This window comes from Bos javanicus, chromosome 2 (genome assembly GCF_032452875.1).
Source record: "Bos javanicus breed banteng chromosome 2, ARS-OSU_banteng_1.0, whole genome shotgun sequence".
Classification (NCBI taxonomy): Eukaryota; Metazoa; Chordata; class Mammalia; order Artiodactyla; family Bovidae; genus Bos; species Bos javanicus.
The window spans coordinates 96,662,441-96,677,830 of NC_083869.1; the positions used below are offsets into that span (position 1 = coordinate 96,662,441).

Genomic DNA, 15,390 nt, shown 5'->3' on the forward strand with positions numbered 1-15,390 from the left:
TGATTAGGAACATGGAAATCACGTACTTAGAAGTTTTAAAAAACTTTAACATAAACTTTTTGTTTATATTAATTTGATAAAATAATATCCAGTAACACCTTTGTGAACTAAAGTTGGAAAATCATTGGGTAGAAAAGATGGATGATCCCAAAGACTGGTGGTGTTATGTCTGAAAATCTAACAGTTTTCCAAGTTGTGTCCTAGAATTGGCACAGGGTTATGATAAATTCTAAGCCATCTTCACTCTCAGGAATAAAAGAAATGAAACACTATAAAATCTGTATAATATGTTTGGTCATAATATGCTGCCTTTTAGCCTGCTGATTCGTGAATATTATAGTTGTAAGAGTGGAATTGCCAGTTATAACGCTGGCTTACAACTTAAAGTTCCTACTTATTTGCTTATTTAATATATTCAGTGGTTAGCCTTATACAAATATTAGGCTAGAATTTATTTGTAGTGTGACAGCCTCAACATTGTTGCCATTGTGGGTCAATTGCTTGGATTCTGTCTTGACTTTTTCAGAGTACAGAATTTTCCGAGACCCCTTCTCCGGACAGTGACTCGGTGAACTCTGTGGAAGGACACTCTGAGCCATCCTGGTTTAAAGACATCAAGTTTGATGACAGTGACACTGAGCAGATAGCTGAAGAAGGTGACGATAATTTGACTAGTGAGTTTCACTTTCTGACGTTTTAGTTTTTATGAATCATTAATGTGTATGTATGATAGAGTATTTTTTTTATTTAGTTGGAACAATCCTACTATTAAGTTTTATGGCTTCAACTAAACGTAAAGAACATCTGATAGCAATCATTGTCCTAGATACAGTATTTTCTTAAGAAACCAATTCATTAAATCACTGGTGTTTTCAGATTTCGCTGTAGTCTTTAGTTTGCAGCAGCTTAAAAATAACTCCGAGCTAATAATATTGCAGTAGACAACTTTCTCACCTCTTCGCTATGATATCAGGCCTTCTCTCTGCAGAACCTCCAATATATTTATTTAAAAAATTCACTTTATATTTAACTGGTTCAAATTTTATTAAGTCTACACAGAAGTATCAATACATGAAAATACTGTATCCATTTTGGTATTGCACATTGGGCTTGTATATTAAAAAAAAAAACCATTTTTCTCCTTTCCTCCAATACCCTGATGAAACCCGTTTTTACTCCCCTCCTCTCCCTGTATTTCTTTCCCCTCCCCAACACTAAAAGACTCTGCCAGTCCTAGCAAGCGCACATCAGTCAGCAGTTTCCAGTCCACAGTGGACAGTGACTCAGCCGCTTCCATCAGCCTGAACGTGGAGCTGGACAACGTGAACTTCCATATCAAGAAGCCCTCCAAGTACCCACATGTGCCCCCTCACCCTGCTGACCAAAAAGGTAGGAGGGAGTCACCACCTGGAATCTGAGTACAGGCTGGAGAGTTGGGCCGTGGATCTCATCCGGCCTGTCCTCCTTGCTTCCTCTGTCCCCGTGGCTGAGGGGATTTGCTGTGGGTTTTGGTCCACCCTTTCTCATTTTTCCCACACCTCTTCTCCACATGTTTTTTTTCTTTTTGGTTGGTTCCAGTTCCTTTCATTTCTTATTTCCTCCCTTAGTATCACCACACCCAGCTTAAAGCTTTAGTCATTAAAGGGAACAGCATCTGACTGCTTTTCCCTTAGCATAATGTGCAACTGCCAAGGTGGCATTTCTTTGCATTATAACATGGATGTTCTGCTCTATTCATTTCTCTTTTTTCATTTAATATTTTAAAGCCTCTTTACTTATTCTGTGACCCAGTAGCATAGTGTTTCACTAAACCTTTCCAGGTGCTTGAACTAGACTGGTGAAGAACATCACACATTCCAAAGCATCTTTATTACTTAAAATGCTTGTTGTGTACATGCTGTATTTGTAAAAAAGTTTTCTTCTCTAATACAAAAAAAAAAAATCATTCTTTTAGCTGTTCTATTTGAGGTTTTAGTCTACTGACTCAAAAATCTTAATTCAAAGGACATTTGGTATAAAAGGAAAAATAAGGTTAAGCCATTAGTAAAATTGACCATAGCAGGATGCAGAAAAGAAATGCTTTTTAAAAAAAAAAAAAAAAAAAAAAGATGATGAGGCTTACTTTGTTGGATATAATTAAAAGCCAGTTTAGGTTTAAGAAAAGGAGAGACCTGACTAGCACTGAACATGAGTATGATACACATCTTTATCAGAATCCTCAAAGCAGAAATTGGAAAAATGGTGGTGAACATTGGGTGAGTAGGAAAGTGAAGCAGACTGGGCACTTGGGTGAGAATTAACTGTAGATGGTGGTCATGTGGAGGATTTGGATTTTTGTCATATGAATGACAGATGTGGTTCAGAGGTGGCATGATCTATCTTGATAGAGGTATCTATTCCCTGGATGTAGTTGGTGGCAATTTCATTGTGCTGCAAGTAGAGTTATAGAATACATTTTTGACTTGATGATTTCATCTCTTGGAAAGTTAAGGAGCTTTTGAAATCAGGAAGAAAGTGAACTGACATCATGAAATTCATAATAGCAAAAAGTGAGCTGCTGAGCGCAGTTAAACATTTGCTTTAGGAAACCCAACTTCATAATCTTAGGAGAAGAATGAAATAGAAGGCCCCGTTGACGTTTTGACAGTGCACCCTCAAATCGCATCTCTAAGGAAAATGAAAGGGGAAGCACCGACAGTTGGAAAAACTGTCACAACTCCACTGGCAATTTTCTGACCTCAACCTTTAAAAAAATTTTTTTTTCTACAAAAATTGTGAGAGTTAGCCTTCATATGAGGATCAGTCTGAAAAGAGGAGTCAGTGCTTTCAAAAAAGTGGCAGGTAAACAGAAGTCTAGACTATACTGAAGACTGCAGGGAATGTCAAGGATATCTTGGAAAAGATTTTTAAAATTGTGATGCAAAGAAAGAAAAGTTAGGTCAGTTATTTGGGGAAGTTGATATAATATTAACTGAAGCTTTTTTTTTTTTAAAACTTCTGTCAAGATAAGAAAGAACACTCACTGCTAAGAAGAAGTGAAATCCAAGATAATGAGGAGATGGAGAGTGCCTGGTTTTTGTTGTTATTTTTCCCCCCTTCTAGTTTTATTGAGATACAATAGACAAAAAGCAGTATATAATTTTAAGATGTACAGTATGGCTCAAACGGTAAAGTGTCTGCCTGCAATGTGGGCAACCCGAGCTCGATCCCTGGCTCGGGAAGATCCCCTGGAGAAGGAAATGGCAACACACTCTAGTACTCTTGCCTGGAAAATTCCATGGACAGAGGAGCCTTGTAGGCAACAGTCCATGGGGTCGCAAAGAGTCAGACACGACTGAGTAACTTCAGTTCTTCATCACAGTCTAAGTTTAGTGAACATCGATCATCTTACATAGATACAAGATTAAAGAAATAGAAAAAAATTTTTTCTTTATGGTGAGAACTCGTAGAATTTACTTTAAAAATTTTCACATATGATATATACTTGTGTTGATTATTGTGTTATACATTACGTCCCTGGTATTGAAAGTTTGTACCTCTTCACTGCCTTCATCCAGTTCCCCTTCCCCAACGCCCTCCCTCTAGTAACCACCAATCTTATCTCTTTTTCTGAGTTTGTTTTTGAAGTATAATTGATCAACAGTGATTCCGTCTTTCTATACATTTTGAAATGATTGCCAGTTCAGTACAATATGTCACCATATAAAGATACTACAGTTATTGAATATATTCCCCACATGATACATTTCATACCCATGACTTAGTTATTTTGCAACTGTAAGTTTGTACCCTTTCATCTCCCTCACCTATTTCTTCCCTTCTTCCACTCTCCTCCTCTCTGGCAACCACTTGTTTGGTCTCTGTATCTATAACTCTATTTCTGTTTTGTTTATTCATTTGTTTTGTTTTTAGACTCCACATATAAGGGAAATCATACAGTATTTGTATTTCTCTGACTTATTACACCTAGCATAATACTCTCTAGGTGAACCTATGTTTTCACAAATAGCAAGATTGCATTCCTTTTTCATGGCTGAGTAACATTCCAGATTGAACCCAGGTGTCCTGCATTGCAGGTGGATTCTTTACTGTCTGAGCCACCAGGGAAGCCCATATATGTGTATACACACACGTACCAGAATAATTACCTTCTTTCTTAGTATTGATTTCAGAGAGCCTGTAATTTGAGGACTTTTACCCCTTAGTAAATGTTTCTGGCTTTCACACTTCTCTCTCGTTAGCTTTTAGCATAATAAGAGTTTTTTTTTTCTATTTTGTGAAGTTGAGACATAATAAATTGTTTTTTTCTACATTGTAATTAAGAGAAGCACTGGTTACCAGAAAATAAAGTCATCAGAATGATCTAATTCAGAAAATGAAGAATAGTAGATTTCTCCTGCGTCTGGTGTTCATTTCTCTTAAATACAAATGAGAATGGGTGATTCTTATCTTTCCATTAAAAATAATGGTTACTAAAATTGTTAAATCTTTTCTTAGGGATCATTCTCTAGCTTTTAACACAGAGGAAATACAAATTTTTAACATTTGTTTAAGTATCTATGCTTAAAAAGATGCTCATGTTTTTTTGTATTACATAAGCTAACTCATTTTCAGAAACTTGTAAAACTGAGTCAGTGTGATCTTCTGGTTTGATTAATTTCTCACTATTTGTTATGGAGAGTTATGCAGTTAAAATATATTTTATTATGTGTTGGAAGCAGGATTCTGAACTGTTCTTAGAAAGTTAGCAGGTAGTACCTATAAAAGAAAATGAAAAGCATGACTTCCTCAAACCCCTAGACCTAACTCCACATTTTATAGGGAAACATGGGGATATAAGAGCAAGTTAAACAGCACCGTGAGGAGACAATCCATCTAATCCAGAATGTGACATTTGGCCTGAATTCTTTCAAAATTCAATATCAGGAGAAAGAAAAAGGTAGAAGGTCTACTTTAGATTAAGAGAAAATGAAGAGAATGTAATGTATGACCCTTAATGGATCCAGGTTTGAGGGGAAAAAATTTATTAAAGCATTTTGGAAACAGATAAACCTGAATATGGACTAATATGATGATATTAAGAAATTGTCAGTTTTCTTAAGTGTGTAAATATTATGGTTCTAGAGAAGAATGCTCTTATTTTTTAAGAGATGCATGCTGAAGTATTAGTGGTAAAATGTCATGATACGTGTAACTTCAAATGGTCTGGGAAAAAAGTGCACAGAGAAATCAGATATGGCAAGTCATTAACAATTGTTCAGTCTCGGTGGAGGATATATAGGGTTTCCTGTATGTTTAAAGTTTTTTCATAATAAAATGGGGAAAATCCATTGCTTCTGAAATTTTATATATATATATGTACATATATATCCTTTAGACTGAAGAGTAAAGCTTCTAAAGCCTCTGTATATTAGTTGGATAAACAGGCATTGGCATTATTAATTTCTGTGAGGGAGGTGTAGAAATAAAGTATAATACCTGTTTTCACTGGTCCACGTATTTGATTATATTGTATTTGGCATGGCACACTTGAACTTGCTAAATTTTTTTCTCTCTGCTTTTTTGTTTTGAAGGATGAGTGTATTGGCTTTTGAAGCCCTTTTGTTTATAAATGAGATCTACTTGAAAAGAATTTTGTGGATCACCTTTACCTTAAAAGACTTAAAATGCATTGTGGTTAAATTTGCACGGTAGAAAGAACCTCATTTGAGCTGTGCTTGGTCACAGACCTAGAGGAAAGGTCATGAGAAAGTAAAGAATAAGTTTCACTTATAATATTTAATATTCTAAAAGTTTTGAAAGAACACATTCAGAGTGTGTTCAGAAGTTATCTTTTAGCAACTATTTGTAAGTGTTCGGTTAGAATTTTTGAAACATTAAAACTCAAATTAACAGCACAGTGCAAATGATTTCTGAATCCATTCACCCCCAGGACCAAACTGATAAACTGTGCCACATCTGATTATATACAGCAGCACTGAATATATACATATACATATATATTCAATGCCTGGTTGAAATAACCAAGCAAAAGGTGACACATTCACAACTTAACATTTAGGCGATGATCACAGGTTTATGAGGGTAGATCAGTCCCACAGAACAGTAACAGAACAAATGGGACAAGTGAGATACTGACATTTCCCTAGCCCTATGCCACAAGACTTTTCACCCATATTGCAACAGTGCAAATAGAACATGTGACATAGTATGCAGACAAGGCAGAAAAGTCACACTTTAAGAAAAGGCTATTTATCAGTAAATATTTCAAGTTAACTTCTTCCCCAGTGATAGTAAACAGCTGATGTTAAGCATTTATTTTTAACTAGTACTAAAAGAATGGAAATGCAAATTTTCAAAATCAGTGGTTCGTACAAGTAAAAAGTGAGTCATACATTATTTTGTAAAAATCCATGAAATAAAGTTAACTGTAAACAGCTTCCTCTTTCCTATCCAAACACTGTTTCCATCTATGTACAAGAAAGTATACATGGCTCCAACTGTCCCATGCCCAAATCTATCTCTAAAACAAAACTAAAAAAACAAAGTTTCTGTTTCCTGTGTTACTAACAAGGATCGTGGACACATTATTACACCCCTATTGCAGAGTTTTAAAAGCTCAAATCAGGCATACACTTAGAGCTAATAATTGCTTTTCACACTGATAAACTTGTTAAGCAGCAGTAACACAACATGCTGCATTCTGTACTGCAAAAATAAGCAATATGTACTTTATCTGCCAGTTCTTTCTCATACTTTAAAATTATTTTGCATAGTTTTATGCACTATCAGCAATCACAAATGTGAAACACTTCCCCCAAAAAAGAAAAAAACCCAGCCTTTCATTTCCCAGAAGATGCTTCTTAAAAGCAAAATGGTCAGAATATAAACACACATATATATACTTGAATGCATTATGTGTTTATGTAAATCACAGCCACAATTCCAAACATTTGGGGGAGCCAGCATGGGGCATCTAATTTAGTACCAAGTTCCTCAAATATTTATATACCTTACCGCATACTTATTTGGATCACAAACTGCTACTTATTCATTCAGTCTGTACTGAAATACTAACACAACTAATTATTTGTTCTTTTAAAAGTCAGACACACACTCAGGAAACAGACCTGATCATCACAGAAGACTATTTGAGTATCAGTGACTTGTAGCAAATTATCTGCCCAGATGGGATAAAACTACACATACATTTAACTATAATTTTTGAAGCCTTTACAACTAACAAATCACAAACCATTGAGAATTATAAAAATAATTTCCAACAGGGTATGCTTTCCCTAGACCTGTACTTTTACTGTTCTTTTTCTAAACATATATAAGACAAGAGAAAAAAGTCCTGGGGGTGAATGGATTCAGAAATCATTTGCACTGTGCTGTTAAATGATCCTTGTGTGCTTGCTGTTACCTACTTTTTACAGGCATCGTAATAAAAGCTAGACTATTTCTTTGGGGGGAAAGAGACTTATTTAATGTAATTTAAAGACTTTTCCAATAGAAAATGGAATACTATTGAAAATAATATCTATTTTTTAGCTTTCAGCAATTGATGGTGCTTTGTTGTGGTGTCTGCTGGAAGTCTACTGCCATTATAGGGATACTCATTAACCTCACCGAGAAAGAATCTTGCTTGTTAGCTTCTCTAGATCTCTATTCTAAACAATCTGTTAGTGATGATAAATTCTATAGGAGGATCTGTTCTGAGCCGTTAACTTCCTGTAAGGGGAAAATGGGTGGGTTACCAGAAAGACCATTGAAGCAGGGTGGGCCAGGGGTGGAGGGCTGGGTATTTGTCTTGAGAATTAAAAACTACGAAACACTTTTGTACACAACTGATTTTTTAAAAAATAAACACATTTTTAAAGATGTTGAAAAAAAAAAACAACAAAAAAAACCTCAAATTAAAAACTAATATAATCCTGATAAGTTATATCTTAATTCTCTTCCATTATCATTTTTGTATTAATTTGTTTTATAGCTTATATTTTGAAATTCAAAAAATCCCACCTTATGTTTTCTTTATGCAGTGTGTTCTTTATCTGAACTCATTATTTGTTACATAATATGTCTATGGATGAGAAAAAGAGTGTAACTTTTTAGGCTTGTCATGCAAATCTGTGACAGACCTCAGTTTTCATAAAGCAGTTCAGATTTGATAAGAGAAAAGTGGTCTGTTAAAAAGATTATCTGTCATTGCTGTCTCATGGCTCTGTTGAGTTATTAAGTATATCAAGTTTAGTATGAAGTGTGCAGAATAAGTTATAAATCGATATTTTAGCCTAAAGTTTCCGTGACTTGGCTGTGATGGGTTTAGTGTGAGTAATACTTTGTGTGTGGGTGTGTTTTCTGTATAATTATGCTAGCCTGTTACAGTCATGGGCCTGTCCTTTCCTTCCTCCTCTCTCTGTTCTCTCCCTGGCATGCAGAGTATTTGATTTCTGACAATGGAGGACAACAGCTATCAATAAGTGACGCCTTCATCAAAGGTAATTTTATCAAAAGCTATACATGGGATGATGTTTCTTGTTCATGGAGATATACTGTGGGCCCAGGATACTGATTGGCACTGAGTGAGTACTGACAATGCATTATATTGTTTTAGTACCATAGGAACACAGTTTTTCAATATGGGTAGTAGCCTTGAAACTGCTGAGAACCAAAAATATAAACTTGGACTTAGTTTGAGAGGTCTCTGATCTGAAAAATAATTGTTTAAAAGTCTTTACCTAGATTTTGAATTTTATTCATTTAAAGGCTTTTCTATATCACGAATATGCTTTTTTGTATCACGAATATAGTATTAAGTATTGATAGACATATCATCAAGTGATTGTCAAGCTTATCAAAAAGCCACAGGCAGATCACATCTAATTGAGGATGCTGCTTGCTCTCTGGATTTGGACAACAAGTGGACTGAAGGAAATAAAGAACTAATTCTGCCTATCATTTCCATGGGGACGAAAGGAAGTACAGAAGAATACGAACTTTTCCTAACCCCATCCCTACTTAGCTTGCTGTGGAGTGAAGACACACTTATTTGGTCCATAACACGCTACAGCTTAGGCCTCAGATAATGGGAGGGTTTCACATAAAAGAGGGCGAGCTGGTACAAGGGCAGCTGCTGACAGATAGTGTCACAACTTAGTGTTTCTAAATTCACCTTCAAGCGTCTGGTTCAACCAGATGTTTATAGACCAAGGGTTTTACATAATTGAAATGTGCTGTTCTTGTACCTCACTTGTCATGGACACTGCCTTTATCTGGAGGCTGCTGGACTGTTTAGTTGAAGGTTTTTTGTCATTTGTTCAGTTTAAGAGGCAAAAGACTAGAGAATTTTTACCTCTTTTCTTTCCATTTATTCAATCACAGTTTCAAAAGTTATTTAGTGAGCATCTTTTTTGCAAAGCATTTAGTATTACCTATTTTTTTTTGTTTTGATCATTTACAAAATTTTATATAAATTACTATTTACCATGTTTTGATTTCTTCACAGTTAATTTTTTGGTCTGACTTGTAAAAGTTTTGCCAATTAAGAAGAAAGCCTTTTTTGTTCTAGTGTTGAAAAAGAAACACTGAAAGGATTGTATGAGTAGACTTTCTAGACTGTCATATCCTGGTTCAGATGAATCAAAGCTGAGCTTTTCTCAGCACCCACACTATCACAAGTTCTCCTTGCATTCTGATATCTGTTGAATGCAGTGTTCAGTTTGTGATTTTATAGGGAAAATTAACCACCTCTCTTTTTTAATATCCCCAAATAAATAAAAAGACTGTAAACAAATCTCATTTCATTTGCTTTTCAAAAGCCGTATTTATAGTTACTTTTTTGAGAGCCCTGGTTGCTTATGTAAATTTACTCTTAACACTTCTGTCTCTGATTTTGGCTGTTGAGAATGTTGACGATCTAACTCAGACTTAATTTTTTTATCTATGAATTTAAACATGTCCTTGCTTTTTTTACATCAATAATTTGAATTGGCTAACTTAAAAATTTTAAAAAGACAAGTTGGTGATTTCTAAATCTCTGAGTAGATGGTATAAAACTTGACCATGAATATAATTTCTTATTTTACACTTAGAATCCTTATTTAACCGTCGAGTTGAGGAAAAATCCAAAGAACTGCCTTTCACACCTTTGGGCTGGCATCATAACAACCTGGAGCTGCTGAGGGAGGAGAATGGAGAGAAACAAGCTATGGAGAGGTTGCTGTAAGGCAGTGAGCTTATTCATTTTAATTCGCCATTTTTCTAACCTTAAGTGACTTGATAGGCATTTGTATAGTTCTTCCTTGTAAAGTCAAACATGCTAACATTACTAAGGAAATGAAGCCTGTTCTGGTGAAACTTCTAATAAAGCAGAGCATCCTAGTTGTGCTTGTCTATCCCCGTTGTTTTTTATGTGTTAAAATTTAATTGAATTAAATAGGGCATTTATTTTTTTTATCAAACCCATAGACTTTTTGTTTTATTTATTTTTCAATTTTTTAATTGGAGGATAATTGCTTTACAGTGTTGTGTTAGTTTCTGCTGTACAACATCATGAGTCAGCTACAAGTATGCATATATCTCTTCCCTCTTGAACCTCCCTTAAATGGGTTATCTTAATTGAAGATATTCACAGATTTTCTTTATATGCAAAAGCATTAAGGTGCAGATATGCTGAAAGAATAAAATGACCAAGAAGATCTTACCTGTAAGCCATTAAGTCATGTGCTGATTTCTTTGTAGACTGTGTTGCATCTTCAGAGCTGTTGTCTCTGGCAGTATTAACTGTGCAAACTTGTCTCTCCTGTAACATTTTTGTAGTTCAGCTAATCATAACCACATGATGGCGCTGCTCCAACAGTTGCTCCATAGTGAGTCATTGTCAACGTCTTGGAGGGACATCATCGTATCCCTGGTCTGCCAGGTTGTTCAGACAGTCCGACCTGACGTCAAGAACCGGGATGATGACATGGATATCCGCCAGTTTGTCCACATCAAAAAAGTGAGCTCTGCCAATGTTTTTCTCCTGTTCGGCATTCATGAGATGGGCCCACTAGTAATTTGTCTCTTAATGGTAATCTGAAAGGGTCGTTACCAGGAAGGATGCTCGGTGAGGAGAGGGAAGTTTTTCTGTCCTATTTGGTAGCAGTGCACTTAAAGGTCATAAAAGCCACTCTTAGGAAGTGAGAGATGAGTGGGGGTGGGGCTAAGTTGGGCTTGCAATGAGTAGGAAACCCGAACTTTCCTACTTCCTCTTCTTGATGTGTCATCTATAAGAAGGCCTCTTTTCACACACGGCTGTTACTATTCTGAGGAAAAGCAGTGGCTAATTGTTTTATTTAGAGAGTAGTCATGGCTGTTACTGTTCTGAGGAAAAGCAGTGGGTAATTGTTTTATTTAGAGAGTAGTGGAGTTTTGCCTATAATTTTTGCCTATGGTGTTTAATACTGGTTTTAATTGACATCTGGCATTAATTTGTTTGGTCAAATGGGTATTTTAGAGTACCAAATAGTATGTTAGAGAGTTGATGATTGTAGGAAGGTGCCATTAATTATTGGTTGAAAGGAAGAAGTGCATCCTAGAACTTTTTGTTCTTATTTGGTTACATAATAGTGAAAATAAAAAGTGGAAATAAATACTTAGAGAATTCATTTGACTGCATTCTAAAGATGTGTATTGAATTGTATTGTTTTCTTAGATCCCAGGTGGAAAGAAATTTGATTCTGTGGTTGTCAATGGATTTGTTTGCACCAAGAATATTGCACATAAAAAGGTAATGTGATTCAGTTCAACATTGAAGTTCAGCAAACTATGACTGTGTGCCAAGCCAACAAGCTGAGGATGCCCTCACCATGGAGGAAAAGGAGATTGGACAGGGAGGAGTGACTAGCAGTAAAATTTGGGGGTTCAGGGAGAGTCTCCCAGAGCTGATGATGACAGGCACTTGGACAGTGAGAACTCATCAGACGGAAGAAGGCTTCCCAGTCAACAGGCTGAGAGGATGCTGGTGTCATTTCTCCCTTGACCCTACCACATCTCAGGGATAAAAGATTTTCTAACAGACCAGAATTCTTCCAGAGGCCTACCATTTTAAAACTGTTCTTCCTCATAGGGCTGAACACAGAATTATGACTGGAATTCTGTATCTTTCTCTGTACCTTCAGCTGTGAGGCCTCTTTCTAGCACCAGCACAGAGAGAAGGGTAAATAACCCCTTGTACTAAGGAAAGTCTGAGATCCTAAGGAGCCAGATAGGAACTGGCAGGAAATGAGGCTGGAGGAAGCAGATGAGGGCTTTGTCTCTCACTTTATTCTGAAGGCTGCTGGTTAGCAAATGTAATGTGTATCAGGACCTTTTTAAAAATGTAGATTCCTAAGCTCAAACCTTAGAAATTCTCATTTAGTAGTTTTAGGGGAGTGAGAATGGGGGGGTGGGTAGAGGAAGGGTGGGACTACTTTTTAATTAAATGAAATTTTATTTTAATGAAGTGTAGTTAATTAATAGTGTTGTGTTTCTGGTATACAGCAAAGTGATTCAGTTATAGGTATATGCATGTATACATATTCTTTTTCACATTTTCCATTAAGTTTATTACAAGATATTGAATATAGTTCCCTGTGCAATACTGTAGGATCTTGTTGTTTATCTGTTTTATACACAGTGGCTGCCATTTCCAAACTCCTGATTTATCTCTGCCCCCCACACTGCACTTTCCTCTGTGGTAACTAACCATAAGTTTGTTTTCTGTGCCTGTGAATCTGTTTCTGTTTTAAAGAAGCTCATTTTTATCATATTTTAGATCCCACATATAAGTGAAATCAAGATACTTGTCTTTTACTTGCTTAGTATGATAATCTCCATCCTTATTGCTATAAATGTCATGATTTCATTCTTTTTTATGGCGGAGTAGTATTCCGTATTCCTGTTGGCACCCCACTCCAGTACTCTTGCCTGGAAAATCCCATGGATGGAGGAGCCTGGTAGGCTGCAGTCCATGGGGTTTCGAAGAGTTGGACACGACTGAGCGACTTCACTTTCACTTTTCACCTTCATGCATTGGAGAAGGAAATGGCAACCCACTCCAGTGTTCTTGCCTGGAGAATCCCAGGGACGGTGGAGCCTGGTGGGCTGCCGTCTATGGGATTGCACAGAGTTGGACATGACTGAAGCGACTTAGCAGCAGCAGCAGCAGTAGTATTCCTGTGTGTGTGTGTGTGTGTGTGTATTTACTACATCTTTATCCATTCATCTGTGGATGGACATTTAGGTGGCTTCTGTGTCTTGGCTGTTGTAAATAGTGCTTCTGTGAGCATTGGGGTGTGTGTATTTTTTTCAAATTGGAGTTTCTCTCTGGACGTCTGCCCAGGAGTGCAATTGCAGGATGATATGGTAGCTCTGTTTTTATTTTTTTAAGTAAACTCTGTACTGCTTTCCATAGTGGCTGCACCAATTTGCATTTGGGTGGGACTTTTTAATGGAGTCACTCTGGGTGTTTCCAGTGTTGTTTATTTGTTTACTGGTTCTCAGTTTTAGAGAAACCGATGATCTGTAACAGTGTTCTCAAACCTTGCTGCGCTTCAGAATCACTAAGAGAATGTGTTAAAAATAGAGACACCTGGCCTCATCTCTGGTACTACTGATTTGGTTGCAGTGAGAGCTCAGGCAAATTTCAAGGTTGAGCAACTGAATCGATAAACTACAGTCTGTTTTCACTCTTTTCTAAGCTGAGAATAATAATATATTTTTTATAAGATATTAAACTTCCTGAAAAGTATTAGTGACCATAGATAAATAAAATTATGTTTGAATTTGATATTATTTCATAGCAATGATCCATAGTCCATGTTTCTACATAGCGTCTTATTAAAACAGCACTGTACCCATCAAAGTAGTACTTTAAATCAGAGTAAATGATTGTTGAATTCAGAGGTAGGTATGTTGTGCTCATCTCCAGAATTAAAAACGGTTATGTGAGTGTGGTGGTCACATATGCGTGAATGACTGTCTGGCCCAATGACCATGTTTAGAGATAGTCTTTAATTTGTAGTTACTAAAAAAGCCCTGAATGTAGTTTCCCAGCTGATGAATCACTGTTTTCAGGCGCATTTACTAGTTTGAACCTATTAAGTTTGGTCAGATGGAAACTTGTGTTGCAGGAGGCAGGCTCCTCTGCCTGTGGCTTTAGTTGTGTGGTGAGGGTATATTGTTTGAGTCTCTACTTCTGGATGTGCTTTAAGATTTTCTGTTGTTAACTTGTTGTTTCCCAGTTTGTCTTGCGAATTTAAGACCGTTAGAAATTTATTCCATCAAAAATATGTTCAGCAGATGTTTTAATTCCTTTCTCCCTCCTCTACTTTTCTTGAATCTTAGAAAAGTTAAATTCTGCTTTTAGAATTGCTGGTCTCTGGGAGTTTATCAAGTAGCCTATTTTTTAAGTCCCTCTCCCTCCTACTGAGGGTGTGATATCTTTTCTTAAAAACATTAGAGATTTAAAAAAAGATAGTTAAGAGTATAGAAAATTGGGTGAAATAGCATTAGTGAAAAAGAAGCCAGTTTTTAAAGAACTTTGCATGGCTTTAATTATTTGCTTTGAAAAAAAATAAGAATAGCACAAAATAAATGAGAGTATTTTAATCTGAATATAACGAGAGAATCTATTTAAGGGGAATTATGACCAGTATGAACTTAGAGTTGTGATTAAAGGAGGTCTATAAATTGCAAACTTTTAAAGTTTTAGCAAACTGTTCATTTATATTTTAGATGAATTCTTCTATTAAAAACCCCAAAATTCTTCTGCTGAAGTGTTCCATTGAATATCTCTACAGAGAAGAAACCAAATTTACTTGCATTGATCCTATTGTGCTTCAGGTAAGAACTCCTTACTGAAACCATAATCTGGAGGAATGTTTGTATACTGAGATACTTGTCATCTCTTATGCTTTCTTCCAGCTGGTTAAATTTGATAGGCAAACTTCATTGCTCTTGTTTCATTAAAAAAATGTATTATAGAAGACATTCTTATGCATCATACTTTAGAAGCTTACCAAAGCCTTTGTCACTGTTTTTAGTTGCAAAGTGTTAATGGCAACATGTGACTTTTGGGGAGTAGTTGAAAAAAAGGTGAAAATCCAAATCCTGTTTTTTCTTCCCACTGGGGTCATGAACTTACATTAAGGATTTGTCTAACCTAATCAGGTTCCCAGTGGTAACACCTGTTTTTCAGGACAGACCGTTCTACTAAAACATGTTTCTAGAACACCAAGTGTCTTACATATAGTTAATAAAAGGGAGTGATGTCAGATGGAAGTTGTGTCCATTTCTGTGTGGTTTTTCTTAAGTGAGGAGGCCCAGAATAGCTTTAGTAGGATTATAGCCCTCAGCTGGAAG

General features: G+C 36.2%; 1 protein-coding gene across 11 annotated transcripts in view; it reads left to right on the forward strand.

Moving 5' to 3' along the window:
• PIKFYVE (phosphoinositide kinase, FYVE-type zinc finger containing) overlaps window positions 1-15,390 on the forward strand; it is an 84,241-nt gene that overhangs the window by 29,322 nt on the left and 39,529 nt on the right. For 10 of the 11 annotated variants that reach the window (XM_061383074.1, XM_061383056.1, XM_061383102.1 and 7 more), the window contains 7 exons: window positions 527-674; window positions 1,222-1,389; window positions 8,445-8,504; window positions 10,098-10,227; window positions 10,825-11,005; window positions 11,702-11,776; window positions 14,764-14,871. In XM_061383074.1, the coding sequence (XP_061239058.1) occupies window positions 527-674; window positions 1,222-1,389; window positions 8,445-8,504; window positions 10,098-10,227; window positions 10,825-11,005; window positions 11,702-11,776; window positions 14,764-14,871 (870 nt within the window). Of the gene's footprint in view, window positions 1-526; window positions 675-1,221; window positions 1,390-3,005; window positions 7,885-8,444; window positions 8,505-10,097; window positions 10,228-10,824; window positions 11,006-11,701; window positions 11,777-14,763; window positions 14,872-15,390 lie in introns of those variants that run through there. The other variant, XM_061383138.1, reaches the window with a different exon arrangement.